The sequence below is a fragment of the Madurella fahalii genome, assembly GCF_045866475.1.
Source record: "Madurella fahalii IFM 68171 DNA, scaffold_1, whole genome shotgun sequence".
In the NCBI taxonomy this organism is placed as follows: Eukaryota; Fungi; Ascomycota; class Sordariomycetes; order Sordariales; genus Madurella; species Madurella fahalii.
Genome location: NW_027263971.1, coordinates 9264216 through 9284658, shown reverse-complemented (window position 1 = coordinate 9284658; position 20443 = coordinate 9264216). Strand labels below are relative to the sequence as shown.

General features: G+C 52.8%; 8 protein-coding genes across 8 annotated transcripts; 6 read left to right on the top strand and 2 right to left on the bottom strand.

Annotated features, from left to right (window-relative positions):
* Positions 1 to 282: 282 nt before the first annotated feature.
* On the top strand, positions 283 to 1419 carry MFIFM68171_02524 (Serine/threonine protein kinase; the record flags this gene model as incomplete). Its single annotated transcript, XM_071057946.1, has 4 exons — positions 283 to 322; positions 375 to 737; positions 785 to 996; positions 1048 to 1419. The coding sequence occupies 4 exons, from the start codon at positions 283 to 285 to the stop codon at positions 1417 to 1419; spliced, it is 987 nt and encodes a 328-aa protein (XP_070914047.1).
* A 1296-nt stretch (positions 1420 to 2715) lies between these two features.
* Positions 2716 to 3809, top strand: MFIFM68171_02523 (uncharacterized protein; the record flags this gene model as incomplete). The annotated part of the gene is made up of 5 exons (XM_071057945.1): positions 2716 to 2805; positions 2887 to 3195; positions 3292 to 3501; positions 3554 to 3635; positions 3706 to 3809. 5 exons carry the CDS (start codon positions 2716 to 2718, stop codon positions 3807 to 3809), a joined length of 795 nt encoding a protein of 264 aa, XP_070914046.1.
* Positions 3810 to 8416: 4607 nt separating this feature from the next.
* Positions 8417 to 8786, top strand: MFIFM68171_02522 (uncharacterized protein; the record flags this gene model as incomplete). Its single annotated transcript, XM_071057944.1, has 2 exons — positions 8417 to 8552; positions 8605 to 8786. 2 exons carry the CDS (start codon positions 8417 to 8419, stop codon positions 8784 to 8786), a joined length of 318 nt encoding a protein of 105 aa, XP_070914045.1.
* A 1550-nt stretch (positions 8787 to 10336) lies between these two features.
* MFIFM68171_02521 (uncharacterized protein) lies at positions 10337 to 10929 on the top strand (the record flags this gene model as incomplete). The annotated part of the gene is made up of 2 exons (XM_071057943.1): positions 10337 to 10556; positions 10628 to 10929. The coding sequence occupies 2 exons, from the start codon at positions 10337 to 10339 to the stop codon at positions 10927 to 10929; spliced, it is 522 nt and encodes a 173-aa protein (XP_070914044.1).
* Positions 10930 to 11042: 113 nt separating this feature from the next.
* Positions 11043 to 11312, top strand: MFIFM68171_02520 (uncharacterized protein; the record flags this gene model as incomplete). The annotated part of the gene is made up of 1 exon (XM_071057942.1): positions 11043 to 11312. The coding sequence occupies one exon, from the start codon at positions 11043 to 11045 to the stop codon at positions 11310 to 11312; it is 270 nt and encodes an 89-aa protein (XP_070914043.1).
* A 730-nt stretch (positions 11313 to 12042) lies between these two features.
* On the top strand, positions 12043 to 13618 carry MFIFM68171_02519 (Cytochrome P450 monooxygenase gsfF; the record flags this gene model as incomplete). Its single annotated transcript, XM_071057941.1, has 2 exons — positions 12043 to 12250; positions 12309 to 13618. The coding sequence occupies 2 exons, from the start codon at positions 12043 to 12045 to the stop codon at positions 13616 to 13618; spliced, it is 1518 nt and encodes a 505-aa protein (XP_070914042.1).
* Positions 13619 to 17331: 3713 nt separating this feature from the next.
* On the bottom strand, positions 17332 to 18395 carry MFIFM68171_02518 (uncharacterized protein; the record flags this gene model as incomplete). Its single annotated transcript, XM_071057940.1, has 2 exons — positions 17332 to 18114; positions 18276 to 18395. The coding sequence occupies 2 exons, from the start codon at positions 18393 to 18395 to the stop codon at positions 17332 to 17334; spliced, it is 903 nt and encodes a 300-aa protein (XP_070914041.1).
* Positions 18396 to 19141: 746 nt separating this feature from the next.
* MFIFM68171_02517 (Tyrosinase copper-binding domain-containing protein) lies at positions 19142 to 20286 on the bottom strand (the record flags this gene model as incomplete). Its single annotated transcript, XM_071057939.1, has 3 exons — positions 19142 to 19324; positions 19394 to 19491; positions 19551 to 20286. The coding sequence occupies 3 exons, from the start codon at positions 20284 to 20286 to the stop codon at positions 19142 to 19144; spliced, it is 1017 nt and encodes a 338-aa protein (XP_070914040.1).
* Between the last annotated feature and the right edge of the window lie 157 nt (positions 20287 to 20443).

Sequence of the window (20443 nt, the reverse complement as noted above, 5' to 3'; positions counted from 1 at the left end):
GGATTTCGATATGACAAATAATATTTCTTCAACAAATGCAATTGTCCGAGCAAAGCCTAAGGATCTTATTCATTCCACCCGGCGGCCTTCGGAGCGAGTCGGTATCCTTTTGCACTTTATTGAGTTGGTGACTGTGACTATGGCTTTGGCTGGGAATATTCCACGCTGTCTTGGGCTGAGAGCCTAGATCGGGCGCCCAGCTCCAATTTTGAAACGCATCACAGAATATTACGCGCCGAGGATAACGAGGCGACCAACGCGACTGTCGACGAACATCTAACGATGGAACGGCTGCTCAGCGCGGAGGCGGCCCTGATCGGGCGTGTCTCCTCCTATACCGTCGTCAAGGAGCTGCATAGGGCGGCCGACGAAAGGGCGCGTGTATCTCGCCAGGCAAGTTCCTGCCGCGTCGCTGCCCGGGGCACGTGCTGACCATCTCGGGCGCAGGAACCGGAGCGGCGAGAGGTGCATCGTCAAGAGCATTAGGGGCCACTGGCGTCTGCGGAACGAAGCTGACGTCCTCAAGCACTACCAGTCCGGGACCCTGTTCCTCCGCCCGCTTGTTGACGAGATCCGGGGGCCGGCCGACCCTCCCTCCATCGTTCTCAGGTATCTGGACGGCGACGTGCTAACTGAGTCGAACAAGAAGAGACTGTCGCCCCCCGAGATCAAGAAGGTCGCCCGGTGCGTCCTTGAGGCCCTCCGCGTGCTACATAGAGACGGCATGGTCCACACAGGCAGGCTTCCCTCGCCCTGTCCGCCGGTATTTTGCTGAATCATTTAGATGTCAAACTGGATAACGTATTCATCAACCACGGCGGGGACGGCCAGCGCTTCTCCGACGCCAGCTCGGCGACTGCGGAGGCGTTGTATCCCAGCGGTCCTCGCTCGCGAGAGAAGGGCACGTTATCGGTGCTAGCTTCACCCGCAGCCCTGAGGCTACGTTCTAGCTGCCCTGGATGCACCGCGACAGACATATGGTCGTTCGGCACCGCGGTAGATGTGGTCCCATTCCGCGACATCCCCTCGCCCGCTAATCCATCCCAGATGCTCAGCCTCTGGTTCGGCGGTGGCTACCACCTGTTCAACCCCAAGGTCGAAATGGTTGACCCGGAAGACGACGCTTACGAGTTGACCGTCCTAAAGCGGATGCACAAGTTCTTTGGCCCGTATCCGCAATCCTATAACGACTTCAACGACCTAGGAACTATGACGATCATTAACTTCATCAACCGCCAGGGGCCTCCGGCAAAGCCGTTCGCTAGAGCGGGCCCGATGGAGATCCTGCCAGCCGATAAGGAGTTTATCTTGCAGATCATGAAGCTGGACCCCCGTGACAGGCCGGCGGCGGAGGAGCTACTCGCGGACGTATGGTTCACGGAAAAATCGCCAGACACCCGAGAACCCCCTTCCCGGTGAGGTTGCGCAGCCCAAGGGGGCGAAGCATGGGGGAGAGGGACCCGGAACCTAGCGCACATCTAAGGTCATAGGTGTGATGAGCTTATAGCTAATCTGTTATCTAGACGCCTTGGGAGGAATTGTATGTAGATGACCTGATTACCGCTAAACCATGTATCTAGCAAAGATACGCGCGACTAAGAACTTTGCCGATGACTCCGATCTGCCGGGCGGTCCTTGGCCATGATAGCCCATCGTGCTGTTGGCTTTGTGGGAAGGCCGACTCATGCAGGCCAGAGACAAAGGCTGCGAATCCAGGGGCACCCACGACAACGATGACGGCCAGTCCTACAAAACACTCGAACCTGGCAGTGTTGCCGGAATAGGTATAGTTTAGATTTCTCATCTATGAGTAAACTATGTTGTTGACGCATCTGAAGTAGGAAACAATGTCAACGTTGTTCTTGGTACCCTTGGCCCAGGATACGGTATCAACTAGTGATATACTAATACGTATAGAAGGCAAACAAGTAGTAGAAGAGTTAGTGATATAAGATTTGTGTTCTTGAGGAAGAGGGCATACCTCGCCTCTAGGTACTTAAAACTTGTTGGAAATTGGCTACAATTGCGCCGTGATATCTGTCTATCCCCACGTCCTCAGATATAGGTATCAGGTATATAGACTATATAATCTTGCACTCCTTTTGTACAAACTACTAGAGGGTTAGGATGATCGGTGTCATTAGTTAAATAGGCTGGAATCATGATTATAAAAAAGAACTTTAAAAAGGACACCCCGGAGTTTAAGTACCCAATTTCTATGCCAAATTCAGTGAGTATTTGCATTGTGATGGCCACGTGCAACCATCTCACAGTATTCGCCTCACACCGCGCATCTCGCACCTCTCCCTTGAATTTACAGCTCATTCCTATTGCACTTTATTCACGCAGTTATCTCCCTCGTCTTGTTACATCAATGGCTGAACTCTGCTTATTCCCTTGTTTGGTGTTTCCAAATGTCGAGTTTCTTTGGCTAGCCATTCGAGTTGAAATCTGCTGTTGTCGAGTGTGTCGTGCATCCCTTGGGGACCTCGAGTAGTACATCTTACACCTCACGCCTCACGCCTCACGCCTCACGCCTCACGCCTCACGCCTCACGGATATTGATTCCACAGGGGGGCCAAACATTTCAAGCTGTGAATATATAAGGGGTGGGCTTCGCGCCCTCCAAGCCACAGGCACTTCGTCCAATACTCTTTTGCTATCATACCAGAAAATTCTTTTCCTCGGCAATTACCCCCCTCATCAACCGCTAAGATGTCTGTCACCGCAGCGCAAGCCCTTGCCGACCTCTTCCGCGGTGTTCCGCCAATTGGAAAGCTGGTCAAAGACTTCGATTTTACTAGGGTATGTAGTCGCTACCGAGGAGGTCCCCTCATCGCCCGCCTCTATAGGATTTTGAACTGACTTCGAGTCTCTTCCGGTTAGATCGATGTCAAGGACAGCTCCCGAGAGGACTATTTGACAGTTAAGCTGGCGCCGGCATATGGAAACCTCACCAGCGAGTCGATCAAGACAATCGATTCACGCCTCAAGGTCATGATTGCCGGTGCAGTCAAGACGATTGCCCAAATCCCAGCAGCTGATCGCACTTGGGACCGAATTGTCGCTGCCTTGATGCAGTGCCCACTCATGGAGCCCGACGGAGATGCCGTCAAGCGAACGGACAAGCTCATCAAGTCTGGAGTCAACGTGTTCAGATTCGACGGATCTCCCGACACTGCCATCGTTAAAGAGGTATCAGTTCTCTAATTACCCTTTGCTAATCCCTGCTTCGCTTCTTTGTGCCACTTTTTGGCGACTGGATTGCTTACGAATTGTCTTGTCGGCTAGGTTCAATCATGGTTCGTAAACCTCATCAACGACACAGATGTCTACAAGTCGACCCAGATCGACATCACGGTTCTCGCCAATATCGTTGCCCAGACGGGAGCAACTATTGATTCCCTCGAGACAGTCTTCTACAAAAAAGAGAGCCATGACAAGACTCTCGTCGACATTGGCGTTCTCCGCTTCCCGGACACGAAGAATCCCCACTTCAAGGTCTAGAAATCAGTTTCCCCTGTCGCAAGTCCTTCAACTTACTTTCTTATAGGTCTATCGTATCCAGCTCACGGCTTGGTCCCAATCAAGCCGAATTTTGATGGTGCAGGATGACCAGAACGGGATCACGGGAGGTGAGTTATGCCGTTTTCTCCCAGCAAGGCTGTTGTAGGACACAATAATTCTAACGGTAATTGCTACCAGAGTTCATCCTTCGCAAGTTCAAGCCTCGCGACGATGTTATAAGGGGCATGTCTTCAGAGGCCCATGGCAAGGCTGTTGACGAGGCGAACAAATTGTTCGGCTAGGCGGTTCGGTCCACTGGGTACCGTACGTGGAGGCTAGCTCGTCACGCCACTCACGACGAATATGTTGGTTTGCCTGCATAGTTGTTACCAATTTTTTTCTCCCAAATTTCCACATTGATACAGCTTCTCGTTGCCGTGCTTCTCCGTCTCGATCAAATCTTCATTTTTTTAGAAGTGAAAGCAGTCTCGCCCCGTAGGTAGGGCGTTTGCGGAGACATTTCGTGCGAAATAGATGGCTACTTCAAAAAATTCTTCCTCCGATGTTAAGGTATCCTTTGTTTGAAAGTACGTAAGTATTTCTGCCTTGCATTTACTGTATTTCTACTAGATGAACGAAAACTGTAACTAAAAATTCGGAGAGTTACCCACGCTCAGATCCTCTGCGTACGTTGGCTTCCGATTAGGGCTAGCGTGTCCTGGCGCCGGAATCACGGATCTGAGCTTGCTGAGGCAAAGTTTAATGCTATTTGGTCAACGGTAACTAGCTAGCTACTCGTTGACGAACTAGAGTCTTTGTTACGTGGAACAGACTGATGCGAGGTGAATTGTGTTTTTCTAAAAGTGGCTATCTCGGAGGTGCGGGAGCCCCGTGGCAGTGCCCAGTAGGGAACCCACACCACCTGGGGGTCCACACCGTAACATGGATTTGATACTGCGTAGCAGTCCTGGTCACCACCTGTGAGGACCGGCTGGGTAAGGTCGGCGTGGGCGCAGGACGGAAGCCCCGAAGCCGCAGCGCCGGCGGGGTCGCAAAAGCAACAACAACGCTAGGCCAGAAGGGCGAGGATATCGCGTCAGAGGAGCGTCGAAGGAGCGTACAACCAAGGTCGATGACGGGGCAGCGAGCGGGGTAAGTGAGCCCAGACGCTGTCATCGCAGGGCATAAAGAGGGGGGTGGAAGACAGGACTTAGGAGAGAGACAGAGTTCAATGAGACCACCATCCTACCCCTAACGAGCACTCTGCTCCTACGTTGCGCGTGCACTGCTCGTACCCAGGCACTCTGGTCCTACTACCCTTGGGTCCTTGACCCTCACACCACCACATAGCATGTATCCTCCCTTTGTGGCTCAACTGATTCAACTCGTTGGCTGGGTACCAAGATCTTACTCGTCACTTGCAGATAGCGATTTCTTAATACCAGTATTGTGACAAGGGCAGATATAACTAGGCTTGTAAAACACTCTAGATGTTAGAGCTTAGAAGGAAAGATAGATTATACTAGCTTCAATTCGAAGATAATCTTCTATAGCCTCAAAGGTCTTTAATTCTATTTAAGAGGAAGGGTTCTCAGAGCTCCCTTTTTGTCAGGATCCTCTAGGCTCACCGCTTCTATCAGATTCTGTCTCAGGACCTTCCAAGCTAATCCTATCCTTAATCATTGGTGTATTAGCTATGGTAAGTGCCATATGTGTGTTACGCCGTCAGCTGGACCTTCGCCAAGCCTTGTTGGCAATACCTAGATTCTGTTGGCACTAGTAGGCGGTTTTAGGGTTAAGGTAGCTTACGTGGCCGTGTGACGAGTATACTAGAGAGCCGTTTCTTCTGCTTTTCTATTAGCATGATATAAGCGTTTAGAAATCCGCCCGCGATCTGACTCTACAGTAATAGTGTCGATACCATATCTAGGGTCTTTAGTCCCAAAAGCAGAAGTCTAGGAGGAGGTCAAAACGGAGGACAGATGGGATGCTGATCCGCATCCTTACCAAGCAGATATCGTTAGCGTGAGCTATGATTCGTTACTCTAGAGTCCATTGATGGAATACCTCCCCCATCCCTTTGATTCTCCGGCTTATCGTACTCAACAAGTCACGGTTATGTCAAGAACCGCAGCTTATATCAATAGTGCATTCCCGAAAAATTGAGACCCAACTGAAAGAAATAACCGCTATCGATAACCGATGTCATCTCGGTGGAGTGGACCGCCTTGATATGTCGTTTAAGATTGTCATTCCGAGTAAAGATTTTCCCGCAAGACGTGCATGAGTACTGAGGACGCTGATTTCCTCCATGCATAACACGCTTGTGCCGTAGGAGGATATCCCGTCTTCCAAACCAGTTGAAACAAACATCGCACTGAACGCGTTTGTTGGCCGGCAATCCCGCAGAAGCGGCGTGCGACACTGAGGATTGATTAACAATAATATCAGCCCGGGGAGTGAGGTTCATACTATTATTATCAGACAGCTGGTCCAATAGGTCGCTGGCCAGTATCTGCAACCCAATCGTTCCTTCATTTGACGATGCTGTGGGACCGTTCGCACCCGCTTGAGTCTCGGTATGTCCGTCCATCATGGCTAATGGTCGTGGCGCAAATCTGTTGGCTCAGGATACATTATGATACGGCGCTCTGAATGAGCTCCGTTTTTGTGTTCTAAAACTCGGCTCAGCCTCATTGTGCCCCGTTGCCTCCCGCCTCACTCCTCACTCCTCCCGCCTCACCCCTCACCCCTCACCCCTCGCCGCCTAATTTACGGGCTATGTGCTGAAACTATGTACTTAGCTATGTGAGAACTGAATATACCATATTTGGTGAGACGAGAGATCGAGGTGGATTACTACCCACGTCCGGAAGAGATGTAGTTCCGGCATCCGGCCCATGACCGGGACCCCAAACTTGCGGTGATGCGGAAGCGCTCCTGTCCAGTCGAATAGTAGGTATGTTGTACGCTGGCCGTTCCAAGAAAGGTTGATCAGATAGAGGGCTAATCTTGCTGCGGCTTGCGGGTTGGAGGGCGAATATCATCGTTTTCCTCATCCTCCTGCCCTCAACCTCTCATAGGGGTTACCACGGCGCTTGGATCGACCTCAAATACGCCTCGTAATTCCAAGTAATTCAAAACCTCCCGGGCTGCCTTGCAATTGCTTGTACCTCTTTACGGCCCTACCAACATCCACTTGCCAGCACCCTGAGCGGTTCCCACAGCTCTGCACCTGTGCACCGATATGCGCGTAGAGGGACATGTCTCTAAAGTAGATTCAGGTTTGGGACGCTTGAATGGTGGGATTCCCCCGTCGAAAGCAAAGCTCGGCGATATGACTCTGAAGAGTGTGCCCGCTACTTACCCATACCTGGACCCAGAACTGCAGAGCCCGTCGGCGTGCCTCAGAGATAGCGGACCAAAGAAGTGCGTGAACCGGCCTTTCAAGGAGCCGACTGGACTCGGCACCGCGAGCCGGCTTTCGCAACGTGCATGTCAAAGTTATCCTGGACGAGGACTGCAAAGTATTGCAATTCGAAAATCAGCCAGTAACCAAGGCCATCAAGGCTCCCAGCGCCCGAAGCACGACTAGCTCAGCGGAGGGATTAGACGCTAGTTGTATGGGCTGAACTTTTTCTCTTTTAACCACTGCATTGTTACACTAATTCGCTACCTGAATTCTTCATGAAAAAGAACAATCCAATACCCTGATAGTTGGTCTGAGCCGAGCTAGGCATGATCGAATTTAGCACGAGTTTGACGGCGCTACAAATCTCTGAAGGACCTGTACTCGAGCCCCAGTCCGATATGTTTGCTGCTGTCTCTGGCCCTATCAACTCTTTCATTTACCTCACTTATGCTTCAATCCCTTTCCGCTCCCACAATTTGATCGCAATGCGAAACGACAGAGAAGAAAAAACATCAAAGAAATATGCCACCGTACATGTAAATCCCATAGTACCTAACCACGCTCCCTCCATTGTAGTGTCTGTCGATGGAAATATGCCAGAGTATCTCGGGCGCCGTTGACACCGCTCACTCGGCCACCAATGACACCCAGCACCCCAGGCATGTAAGCGCAGCTGATTCTTTGCCATCACAATGCGAAGCTAGGTAGTCTAGTAAGGTTTAGCCGGTAGCCGCTGTCATAGAGAGTTAGCTTGGCTTACCCAGGTTCTTTGAGAATGTTCTGAGGGGGAATATGACTTCCATGATTGTCATCCAAGTGTTCCAAAAGGCTCTCCCATTGCGAGAATGATTCGCGGCATTCCGCGAACGGGCAGAGCAAAGCAGAGGAACCCTTATGTGCCTGCTTTTCATGTCTTTTGAGGTTATAGAGGGTTGAGAATGATTTCATACACGAATCGCATTGGAATGGCCGCAACACTGTCGACATTCTTTCACGAATATTGGATAATGCGGCGTCTAGTTTCGTCAGGTAACAAGAATTACTCTCTAGTGAATATAACAGCGCTAAGGAGAGTTATCTATTCAAAACAGAATGCTCACACCTCACACCTCACGCCTCACGTCTTACGCTTCACGCCTCACGCCTCACGCCTCACGCCTCACCCCTCACCCCTCACGCCTCACCCCTCACCCCTCACGCCTCACGCCTCACGCCTCACCCCTCACCCCTCACCCCTCACCCCTCAGCCCTCACGCCTCACGCCTCACGCCTCACGCCTCACACCTCACGCCTCACGTCTCACCCCTCACCCCTCACGCCTCACCCCTCACGCCTAGCTCCACGATCAGTCAGAAAGATTTGAGGGACAAAGCTGAGTATAAATAAAGCTTGCCGTCTAGAGAAGTCCCTGAGTAGGGAACTCCTGACAACTACACACTAGTTACAAAACCATCAAGCATAGATCAATTACAAACATACTGCACCACCGCCGCCGGAATGTCGTTTCAACTTAGCTCTAGAAATATAACCCTTGATGGGGACAATCACACTTTGAAGTGCGAGTGCCAGAAGGAAGATGGAACCTGGCAGTACGCATCCATTGACCTCAACAAATACATTGGGAATATCGATGGTAAGTGAGAAACGTGGACTGGGACATCAGCAACATCTAACCACCCTCCCAGGCTGGTTTACATGGGATGAGGGAAACTTCTCTCACAGCGCGAGAACAATTCGGTTGGAGGGGGAGAAGCTCTGGGCCGATTTGACTGAAGTTGATGGTCTGACCACAGTCCCGAGACAGGTGATCAGCCTCGGTGACCGAATCAAGAACGAAAATGGCGTCCTCAAGTATAAGTCAAAGTGAGGGTCTGAGGATTGCAGCATTGTCACTGAGGGTAAGATGTGCTATCACAAATGGACACAGAAAGGAGGTCGATGACTGTGAGGGATGAATTGTTCTGTTTGGTGAAGAGCGGACTTCAACAGTCCAACCTCGACAGCAGTCTTTACCTATGTTAGCTAGTCACTCTCTAAAGAAGTATAGGTCTCAAGATATTGCCGTCAGAACAAGTCTGTAGACGTTTGCGGATAGTGTGGCCTCTCGTGTCATTTGCCCCATAATTAAGGTAATCGACCTGCATTACAAATTAAATACAAAAGATGCTGCTGTGGCCGCTGAATTAAGCAGGTAGGGCCGCCAATTTCGGGCGTCTCGAGAGTGCGGCGCGCTTGGTCGCAGCAAGGTACCTGGTACTTCACTGCGAGCCCCATTTAATCAACCCATGCCGCGGATTCCACGACCTCACATGCTCCCACCCTCTAATGAGCGCGTTCCCAGCCCTGGTCGGTTGGTTCCGAGAAAACAACATGAATTACTCATAGCGGGTGTCTGCGAGGGTTCTTCGCCGTGGCGACGCTCGACGCAATGGCGTCGCTGGATGGCCGTCCTGGCCATTGCTCCTTAGACAGGACAATCACAGCATTCCTTTCCACACATGTTGCAGGCTCAATCGACGAGCTTCTTTTGCGTGCAAAGCAATCTCCCTCTGACCAGAGGGAGCTCTATCTGCATATATTGTTTTGACCTTGTCTAGGCTGCAGGGACCCAATTTGTGGTGGTGTCGCCTGGCCTGTTTTGTCTGTCTTGTGTGTCTTGTCTGTCTTGTCTGTCTTGTCTGTCTTGTCTGTTTTGTCTGTCTTGTCTGTCTTGTCTGTCTTGTCTGTCTTGTCTGTCTTGTCTGTCTGGAATTTGGCTACCATCCCCCGCCCGCCCCTTTGTTTTGATGGGTAGGGACCTCCACCAAGCCAAACACTGAACCTCTATCTTACAGTCACAACGTTATCTACAGGGGGAGCCAATAGCTCGGTCACTGACACATATAAGACAACCTTTAGCATCCGATCCATCAGATACGACCCCAACAAGGGCCTAATCGTCAACGGCCAACACGTCTACCTACAAGGAACATACAACCACCACGACCAAGGCTCCATTAACGTAGCTTTTAAATACCGCGCCACCCCACGCCAGCTGCAGACCTCCGCGAGATAGGGGCCAACGCCTTACGCACCTCTCACAACCCTCCAGCTCCCGAATTCCTCGACCTCGCCGACAAAATAGGCTTCCTGGTCATAGACGAAGCCTTCGACTACTAATCCAAAGGCAAGACGACCAACGACTACCCACCTCCTCTACCCCCAATAGCACGAGCTGGACCTCCACAACTTCATCCGGCGTGACCGAAACCACCCGTCCATCATCGCCTAGAGCATCGGCAACGAAGTCCGGACCAAAGCACCACGCAAACCAGCGCCGAAGGTAAAGAACTCCAGGACATTACCCACTACAAGGACGCAACCCGCCTCGCTACGACCGCCATACACGCCGCGTCCGAGAACACGCCCCTGTCCAGCATGATCAACATCATCGGCCTCAACTACCAAGGCGGGTACAGCGCATACAGCGCGTTCCACTCCAAGTTCCCGAGCAAGGTGATCATAGGTTCCGAAACAGCCTTGTACATCAGCAGCCGCAGGGCGTATTTCTTCCCCGTGACCAGCAAGACCATCGAGCGCTATAGCGTTAACGGCGGCGCTGACAACACCCGGAAATACGTCAGCGCCTACAAGCTGAGTACTCCCGGCTGGGACGGCTCACCCAGACAATGCGTTTCAGGTCCAGAACCGGCTCCCATTTGTCGCTAGCAAAGTTCGTCTGGAAACGCTTCGATTATCTCGGTGAGCCGACGTCGTACGGCGGAAACGGCGGTGCACGAAGTTCGTACTTTGGGATCGTGGATCTTGCGGGTTTCAAGAAGGACCGCTTCTACATCTACCAGGCGCGATGGCGGCCGGATCTGCCAATGGCGCATATCCTGCCTCATTGGACATGGTCCGCGCGGATCAGTCAGGTCACGCCGGTGCATGTGTTTAGCTGGGGACTCAAAGTCAGTCAACCCACGCCCCTCACCAAGCAGATATGCGCCACAGCAAGAGCCACAAACTAACCTACGGGAAACGATCCCCCTCCAGCTCGCCTTACCCGTCGCGCAGTCCTACTCGCTCTGTCACTTCTTTCTCAAGCTCTCCATCCTGCTGCAGTTCCTCCGCGTGAGCAGTCATGCCGCTCGGCCGCCCCTTTCGCACCGGCTACTGCATCTTCATCGTGCTGCGCATGGTGCGCTGCATCCCCATCGAGGCGCAGTGGACCCCCAAGCTGCCCGGCGCGCGCTGCTACTTCAACAACATGTGGTTCTTTGCGTCGCAGGCTTGGAACATGGCCATAGACTTTGTGATCCTCCTCGTCCCCCTCCTCATACTGCGGCATTCCAAGGCCTCGCTGCTGCAGAGGGTGCTAATTGGGGTTGTGTTGGCTTTTGGCACGTGGTAGGTCTCTCGCTTCTCCGTTTGTGAGTTTGTCGACGGACTGACTAATGTAACCGCGCAGGGCGTGCCGTATGCATCATCTCCGTTCTTCACCTCCAAACTATCTACCTCTCAACTACCTCCAAGGGCTCCTCGTGGGACAAGGTCCCGAGCGCTATCTACTGCCTCAACGCGGGGTGGTTGGGAAGAGGCGTAACGGAGTAGGGCTCGAGCGAAACCACAACAGCTCGCAAACAGCACCTCCATCACCTTACAGCAAACATACTGATCAGCATGTCACATTCCATCCCAAGAGACAGCATTTCCGACTGATGAGATGACATGACCAATGAATCTGTCCGGGCGCGAATCATTAAAAAGAACGCACCGAATCGCAGAGATCTCTGTGGGTGTTACCTTTGTGGATGCGCAATTGGGATTGTTCATTCTGCGTGAGCAGGGGGTGTACTCTGCCGCGAGGGATTGGCGGCGGGATAACTGCCGGGGTCGACAGACATTTTGGGAGCGATACATGCCGATCGCTACAGCCCAGGCCAATGGCAATACACCACCATCCCCGCGTCTAAATGGGCATCCATGACATTGGCGCAAGCAGATTCCCTCCCCTCCCTCAAAGCAAATACATGCTGCCGGCCCCATTATAATAGGGCAGGATGCTACCCGCTCCTTGCTACGCCTTCGGCTGACAGAGCGTCGTCTCTCTTCCTCAAGGCTACCGATTCCTACGTCTCACCATGACCATCACTTTCCTCCTCGCGCAGGTGGCCCTAGCTCTCATCTCGGCCGTAGCCTTCCGCTTCCTTTACAACCTACACTTCCACCCTCTCGCTAAATTCCCCGGCCCATGGTACACCGCGATATCCTCGCTCCCATTGGCAGTGATATCGCTCCTAAAACGAGAACCCGAGTTTCTGCTGGGTCTGACCAAGAAATATGGAGATAGTACGCGACACACATTGCTCCCAGCCCCTTCTTCACGCCACTAACGGTTCAAACACAGGCGGCAAGCCAATCCGAATCTCCCCCACCCTCCTCCTCTTCCCCCAACCCTCCGCCCTCAAGGACATCTATTGGGACCCGAAACATAACACCAAGTCTGGCCTCTACGGGACTGGCATGCTCGGGCCGCCCAACATCTTCTCCACCATCGACGGCAACAAGCACAAGGCCCTCCGCAAAGCCCTCGGCGGCCCGCACTGGTCCTTCGGCGCGCTCAAGAAGGTCTGGGAGCCCCGCATTGACGCACTCATCAACCTCTTTACCTCCAAGATGACGGAATACGCGTCGCGCGGGGAGCCCGTGGTGCTGTGCGACAAGGTCGCCGAGTTCGCCGCCGACGTCATGGCCATGGTCTGCTTTGGCGAGGTATGGGGTTTCGTCGAGAACAGCCGGGACGAGAAGGGCATCCTGCAGAGCTTCCGCGAGGGACTCGTCCTCTTTGGTTTCGTCGGACGCTGGCGCGGCTTCCGCGAGACGGTGCTGCAGTCGCCACTGGCCAAGTACATCCTGCCCAAGGCGAGCGACGACCGCGGCATGGGCTTCCTCATCGGCCAGGCGGACCGGCTAGTGACGGAGCGGGAGCGGCGCATCGAGGAGGAGGGGTTCACGCAGGACAAGCCTGATTTCATGCAGCTCGCTCTCGAGGCGCGGATGGATGGGGCACCCCTGAACCCGATAGAAAAGCGCGCCCATGTTACGATTCTCGTCATGGCTGGGGCGGATACAACGGGAACTGCGTTAGGCAGCACGCTGAACTATCTTCTAACGAATCCGGAGTGTTTGGCAAAGGCGAGGGCTGAGATTGATGCTGCTGATGCAAAAGGGATACTGTCCTCGCCTGTTCAGTACGAGGAGAGCAGGCAGCACCTCCCGTATATGACAGCCTGCATCAAAGAGGGTGGGCTGCGTCTGAGACCGCCGGCCACCAATCTCTTTGGTCGTGTCGCCGGTCCAGGGGGAGCTCAGATCGGCGATGTCTGGGTACCTGCGGGCACCGAGATGACCAGCAACGCATACGTGGTGCAGCGAGACCCTGAGATTTTTTCCCCCGACCCGGAAGACTTTAGGCCGGAGAGATGGCTGGAGAGTGAGGAAAAGTCGGCCAAGATGGACGCGGCCATGTTCGTGTTCGGCGTCGGTCCGAGGGTGTGCTTGGGAAAGGACATTGCGGTGTTTGAGTTGTACAAGCTGTTGCCTGAAATTGTCCGACGATTCGACATGGACTTGATAGCGGAGGGGCGATACGTGGTTGCTGGCGGAATCGCGTATAACCAGGACTTGTTGGTGAAACTAAAGGTTAGGACCAAGTAATCGTGGGGCGAGGTGGATGTTGCTTTTGGTTCCACAAGGTAGTCAAGTTGTAACTGGTCGTGCCCTTCTTCACCACCCTGTTCTCAAATCATGCCCATTCCTCTGCTAAAACTGAGGTGCTCTTGATGGTCGCCACTACTATTCGTTAATCATGGAGCGAAGGAATCGAAGAAAATCTCACTAAAGAAATGGGGGTCCTTCCATCCCGGCCCTTTGATTACCGTCCTGGGCGAGCGACGGCCGAGAAAAAGTCGGCTGGGAACACTGTTGTCGGCGGCATATGGTCCGCTGTGAATAGCAGACATGCCGAGAGGGTGCTAGCATTCCTGCAGCAACCGAGCTGACTGCCGACGAAACAGCCACAGGCGAGACATACAACGCCACAAACCCCAGCAAATCCATCCAGTCTGAACCGGCCTTTTTCAAGGAGCCGACTGGACACGGTACCGCGAGGCGGGATCCGCAACGTACATGTTAAAGTCGTCCTGTACGAGGACTATAAAATATTGCAATTCGGAAATCAGCTAGAAACCAAGCTATCAAGGCTCCCGAGCGCCCGAAGCAGGACTAGCTCAGCGAAGGGACCAGATGCTAGCCGTATAGGCTAGACTTCCAGTTATTCCTTTTAACCACTACGGTATTCCACTAATTTCGCTACCCTAGTTATTTATGAGGAAGAACAATCTAATACCCTGATAGTTGGTCTGAGCCAAGCTAGGTATAATAGAGTTTAGCTCGAGTTTGACGGTGCTACAAATCTCTGAAGGACCTATATTCGAGCCCCCAGTCCGATATATTTACTGCTCTCTATAGTCCTAGTTATCAATTCTTTCATTTACCTTACTTATGCTTCTATCCCTTTCCGCTTCTACAGTTTGGTCGCAATGCGAAACGACCGAGAAGAAAAACGTCAAGGAAATATGCCACTATATATATATATATATCCCATACTACCTAACCTCGCTCCCTCTATGGTAATGTCTGTCAATAGAAATTTGCTAGAGCATCTCGGGTACTATAAACCACTTATAGCTGGTGTCTCGGAAAGTCCTTCGCCGTGGCGACGCTCGACGCAATGGCGTCGCTGGATGGCTGAATCTCATTGCGAGCAGCAGCCATTTCAGGTGTGTCTGTAGCGACACAGCCACCTTCGTGGTAGCGCTCAACGAGGAAGCGATGCGTGACGTTGTGTCGTGGGGGGGGGAGGCTGCCACTTCGCAGCCATTTGAACAGACTCGGTTCATAATGAAGTGTACTGTTTTGAGGGGCCCGTGACTACAATCGTTCACATTTAGTACCCCTGAGACTCGTCAATGGTTGCCGGGACAACCGTTTTGCTTACACGTTCCGCGAGTTACCCCTAAGAAGTTTAAGAACCCAAAGAATTAACAGTGATGATCCGGCGATCTCCTGGTATCCGTTGCCATCCACTCCACCTAGATGACATCCCACGAAATTCCACTAATTGAACCAGAATAGTGAGGACGCGCAATACGCCGCAAGTTGCTTGGCTTTGGAGTACCATCCGATCGTGCTCCCCAGCCCGAACCCCACTCCGCGACCCCGCCCGATCCGCAATCCCACACTAACTATTGCAACCGGGCCCGGCCGGCCCACGCCGCATCAGAGCCACCCTCCGTTCCGAAGGTTGTCCTGAGCCCGCTGCGGAGTATCCACACAACAAACACCGAATGATAGACGTACAACGCTATCTCATGACTGCTTGCAGGCTTCTTTGAATATTACCCCCAGCATGCCGACCCAGGTCGAACGCCGCAAGCCAAACTGTGCCAAACTGCGCCTGTTCGACCTTTGCTGGAAGCCGCCCTTTGATGCCGTCACCGAATCCACCCCGCCTCGCCGACCAATAGCGTCTTCTACCAGTGCTATTGGTTCCTTGGGTGGACAAGCTGCCAAAGGCAGATCCCCGGGCGGCAGGGGGTGGAAGAGAGAGGACAGCGGGTCCAAGTCGAGTTCAAGCTACTGCTCGCACGAAGTGACAACTCGAGTTGGCACCCTTTTCCCAAAAATAACCCACCCACTGCACCAAACCGCACACCCTCAAATGCACCCCTACACTACACACCTACACTGCACAGATTGTCTACTTTGGTGTTGGTTCCGTGGTGTGGGGCCAACGTGCAGCAAAGGTGCGAAAGGTGCAAAAAAGGTGAAAAGCAGCAAAAGGTGCAAAGATGTGAAGGTGCGAAAGGTGCAGAGGTGCAAACGGTGCGAAGTGCCAAAGGTGCAACAACAAGGGCCACTGTGCCTTCAGAACACCAAGTCAGGACGATCATTTGGGGTCTCCCCCCCCCCCCCCCCCGGGTCAAAATCGAGGTAGTCTGGCCAAACTAGCCAAAACTATCCTTCCACTTGCCAGCCAGCACAAGGCATACACATATAGGACAATCATATAAATAGATACAATCAAATATGTAGAATTTGGATCTTTAATCAGTTTGATGGCGCACGCAATACGCGTTGATATTTTGATGGATATAAGAAAACAGCTCTGTCTTCCAGAGTTTTTCTTCGAATTTGGCAGATCTTGGCAAATCTTGGCAGGTTTCCTGCAAAAACTTACTACTTTTTTATACCCTATAAAAAATCAACGCGTATTGCCTGCGCTATCAAACTGATTGAAGATTCAGATTCTACGTATTCAATTGTATCTATCTATATGGTTGTCCTATATGCGCATGCCTTGCGCGGGCTGTCAATGGAAGGATATTTTTGGCTAGTTTGGGTCGATTGACCGAGTTGCCTTCAAAAAAAAAAAAAAGGGGGGGGGGACTGGCCTAAGTGATCGTCCTGACTTGGTGTTCTGAAGGCACAGCACATGAGGCACATGTGAGACATGGTGGCGCCTGTGCAACTTGCTCCATCTTGCAGCCCACACCCTGGTTGGCACTGATATCATTTTAGGTAACGTTAAGCGCCGGAAAGATCCACCTCGGAGTCCCTGTTTCTGGTTCCGGGTGTTCTTCCTCCGTGTTAGCAAACGGACGAGTAGCACTGTGATGAGACTCCTACCACGACCGTCGCGGTTCTTAATGCTTGCATACCGTCTGGTCCCGCCCAGTGGGAGACCTTCTGCATTCTTGAAACGCACGGCATTGGAAAACTCCTTGGCGGGGCCAAAATCAATCGTATATAGCAGGGCGACCCACAACAGGTACCTACGATGCCTTTTCCGAGGACAAGTGCGGTTCTTGTTCGATTGCAACTCGCCCGTCCTTTCGGAGCTCGTACGTACATATTTCGATTCTAGGTTTTGATCCGCCAGGAATAAAAGAGAAGCTCGTTCCATTTTTCGGCTGAGAACTGGGAATGAAGGATTATGAAAAGTCGGTTTGCATAATCCCATGTTCGTGAAAAGTAGAATAACGCTAAAGTTAAGTAATCCTATTCAAGTTACAAACAACAACGCCAAGTAGATAGTGATCATAACCCAATCATCACCTTGCCATCTTGCCCAACTGCACTCGCATCTCGTGCGATTTTCTCTCCTCGACAACGCTTACTCATTTCTTTCGCTGGTGTTCTTTGCCCTTCCCTGCTTTCTCCTTTCCCCTCCCCCCCGGAGACTTTTTCTTCCCGTTGTCGTTGTTCCCAGAGCCCTCACTCGGCTCTGGCGACCCAAATCCATAGGTCCAGAACGACTGGCCAGTACTGCTCGTGAAGAGCAGGTAGGAGCCTTGCTCGGCCACAATCTACTGCCATTGCTCCGCCCTGGTCTTGAGCTTACGGCCCGCGGCGTCTCGGAAACGGACCGTCCCGTTCTCGACTTCAATTTCGACATATATGGGCTCGAGATAGCCGCCGACGATGGTGGTCCCCTCTCCGGCTCCAGGCTCCTGAGTGGAAGGATCCGCGTCCCCCGTTCTGCCGCTGATGTCGACTTGGGCCAACATGCTAGCGAGGCCGGAGACCGGGTCCGGCTCGTCCGTCATGGCAAGGGGATCTACGGAGCTGTGCGAGGCAAACCGAACGTGCCGGATTCTGGTTTTGGTGCTGAAAGAGGCCATAACACTGGCAGTCGTGTTGGGGTCCACGACAGGGTCATCAGAGGTATTCGGTGGATAGCGAGCATAGCTGGCGCGAATGTGCGCTCCGAGCTCCGCCGTGTTGCTCACTAATGGGTAAGGCTCAGATGACTGGGCGGTGTCAACCGCCGCATCGTAGACCGTTGCGCCAGAACTGGAAGTGACAGTATAATCGACCCTTTCACCGATGTCGCTCGTACTGTAGAGAGTATAGTCTGTAGTGGTGTAAGCAACCGCGTCGTAGATTGTGATGCCGGAACCAGAAGTGGCAGTGTAGTCGTCCGCTGCACTGTAATCACTCGTACCGTAGCCAATATGCCCTGTAGTGATGTAAGCCGCCACGTAGTAGGCGGTGGTGCCAGAATCGGCAGTGGCAACGTAGTCGTCCACTGCACTGTAATCACTTGTGCTGTAGTGAGTAGGGTCGGCAGTGGTGTCTCCCTCATCTCTCTAGACTGGCCGAAATCCTGGGCGGTCCGGGTGATACTCATGAGGCTCGAGCTGGCGTGCAGCCTTTGCTTTGTCCGGATAATACTTAGGGCCGCAATAGCTGGGTTTTTGAAGCAGATCCTCCATCCCCTGGAGCCGGCTCCATAGCCATGCGATCCTACCTGACAGATGCTAAACTTCTTTTCACATTTCTTGCACTTGGCGTGGCTGGGCTTGCAGTGACCGTCCATCGGGAGGTCGCATCTCTCGCAGAAGCCCTCTTCTCCCGATGATGTTGCCATCGTCGGACGGGTCTGGGGCACGCAGAAGGAGGACCGTAGCAAGGGAACGAAGACAACAACGGTCGTGTATCTAAATTTCGGGGCGTGTTTGAGTGGGTTCCAAAAAGAAAAGAAAAAACGAAGACAAAGAGTGAGGAATGGAGCCTTTTTAGGTACACCATCACTACGCCCCGGAACAATTCCATGTTTAACTACCCGAGGGAACTCAGCAGTGCTGGCTTGACCACCTACTTGGTCATCTCAAAGACTGAGACATAACATGCTCTAACTACTGGCAGCGTCCGGTTTCCAGGAGCCAGGTAGTGCTCGATAGCACTTTCACGCGTTTTCGGCGGGGAGCCTGGAGGGTGTGTCACCTGAGTTGTCTCAATGGACTGAAGAGATATATCTCTGGTCCCTGTCTGCATGTTCATTTGCTGTGGCGGCTTAGCCAGAACAATGTGGCAGGTCGCTGCCTGGGCTTGCCCTCCCTCTAGGCGATAATTAGGAAGGGGGGGATTGAGTTAGCACCATGCGAGGCGCAACAGAACTGAGGAAACGAACTAGCAATATTCTGTTTTAGGTCTATCACAGCCGCAGGCCTGGCAACCGTCGGTCAGCAACCCACTACTCATCCCCTGAGCGGGCCGACTTCCCGGGCCTTTCAGAGTAACTCCTCCTTTCCCTTTCGGCTTAGAAGGAAGCCAATTATGGCTCCTGCCAGTTGAACGCATTCTGAGCCAAGCCCATCCTGACCCCAATTGGATTTACATAGACGAGTAAGTGTAACACAAATGGTCGGCCTGGATGTCCATATAGTCCTGAACAATGGGTTCAGTGTCACTAAGTTCTAAGACAGGCATGGTGTCGGTAATCGAAGCCGGAATGACTTTGTTACGGTCTTGGAAGCCGGTATAATCAGCTAGGCGGGTGGCGTTGCGGTCTTGCCACTGCGGCAGGGGTTAGCAATCGCATTCTCTATTCCGGCGAGAATAGAGCAAAGAAAAGGCGAGGCGTACCTTGGCCCAGGCACGGTCGACATTGGCGTGGTGCAGGAAAAAAAGCGGCTCGTTGGGCGAGGTGGCTGGGCCCATGTCGCCAAAGAGGATGCTATGGACTGTACCTGTGTTAGTATATTCCGCGCAAAGCAAGTAGGTAAGTCAAAGAAAGACATACCCTGTGCGTGCGGCAATCCTTCGAGCATATTAGCCATTCCGGAATATTTGTCGAAGCTGTAGATGATGCTCATAGTTCTAGAGTTGTATGCCCCGGCCTGCATATCGCCAAGAATGGCGTCGCCGTTTTCGTCATTGCCCGTGCCACCGTTGAACTCACGAGTAAGACAGTGTAGGCGATTGCCGGGGTCGTTCACGTTGGGCCACCCCATACCGAGTGTCAGGTTCGTATTGGCAAAGGGTCCGTCGATCACGCAACGCTGGAAGCCCGGCTCGTTGCTGCCGGTGCGCTTGCCGTTGCCGCCGAAGCCGGTGATGGGGTCAAAGACAGGGGAGTTGGGTACGTCCGTGGCGTCGGCGTCAATGCTCCAGTCCCAGTACGGCTGGGTACCTGTGAAGCCGCATTCGGTGCGTAGCAAGTCCTCGTGTAGCTGTACGAACCAGCGGTGCCATGGGAGGAAGTTGGCTACGAAGTGTATTTCCAAGGTGAGGGCAAAGTGCGTGTAGACCAAGTCGTCCAGGCGCGTGGTGACGGCATCGATGTCGGCGTACTTTGCCTTGGGCAGCTGGCGCAGACACACAGCGGCACGGATGTACTCGTCCTTTTCGGCGTTGGTCAGTTCGCGCCACTCCTTGCGGACGACCGGGTTGATGCAGGCGCCATCGGCACGACGTATGCTCCCCGCCGCGGCGTCCGCCGCGAAGGCGAAGACAGTTAGGATCGCGCCGAGAAGCATTGTGACGAGAAGCGAGTGCTAATTGAGCAACGAATAGGTTTGTTTTCCTAAGGAAGGATTAATCTAAAGCTCAGTGAAGATGAGGGAGTGAGTAAAGCGACTGTGCGGGAGTTGGCGAGCAAAAGCAGTTTTGAGGACTGAAAACCCCTATATCTTG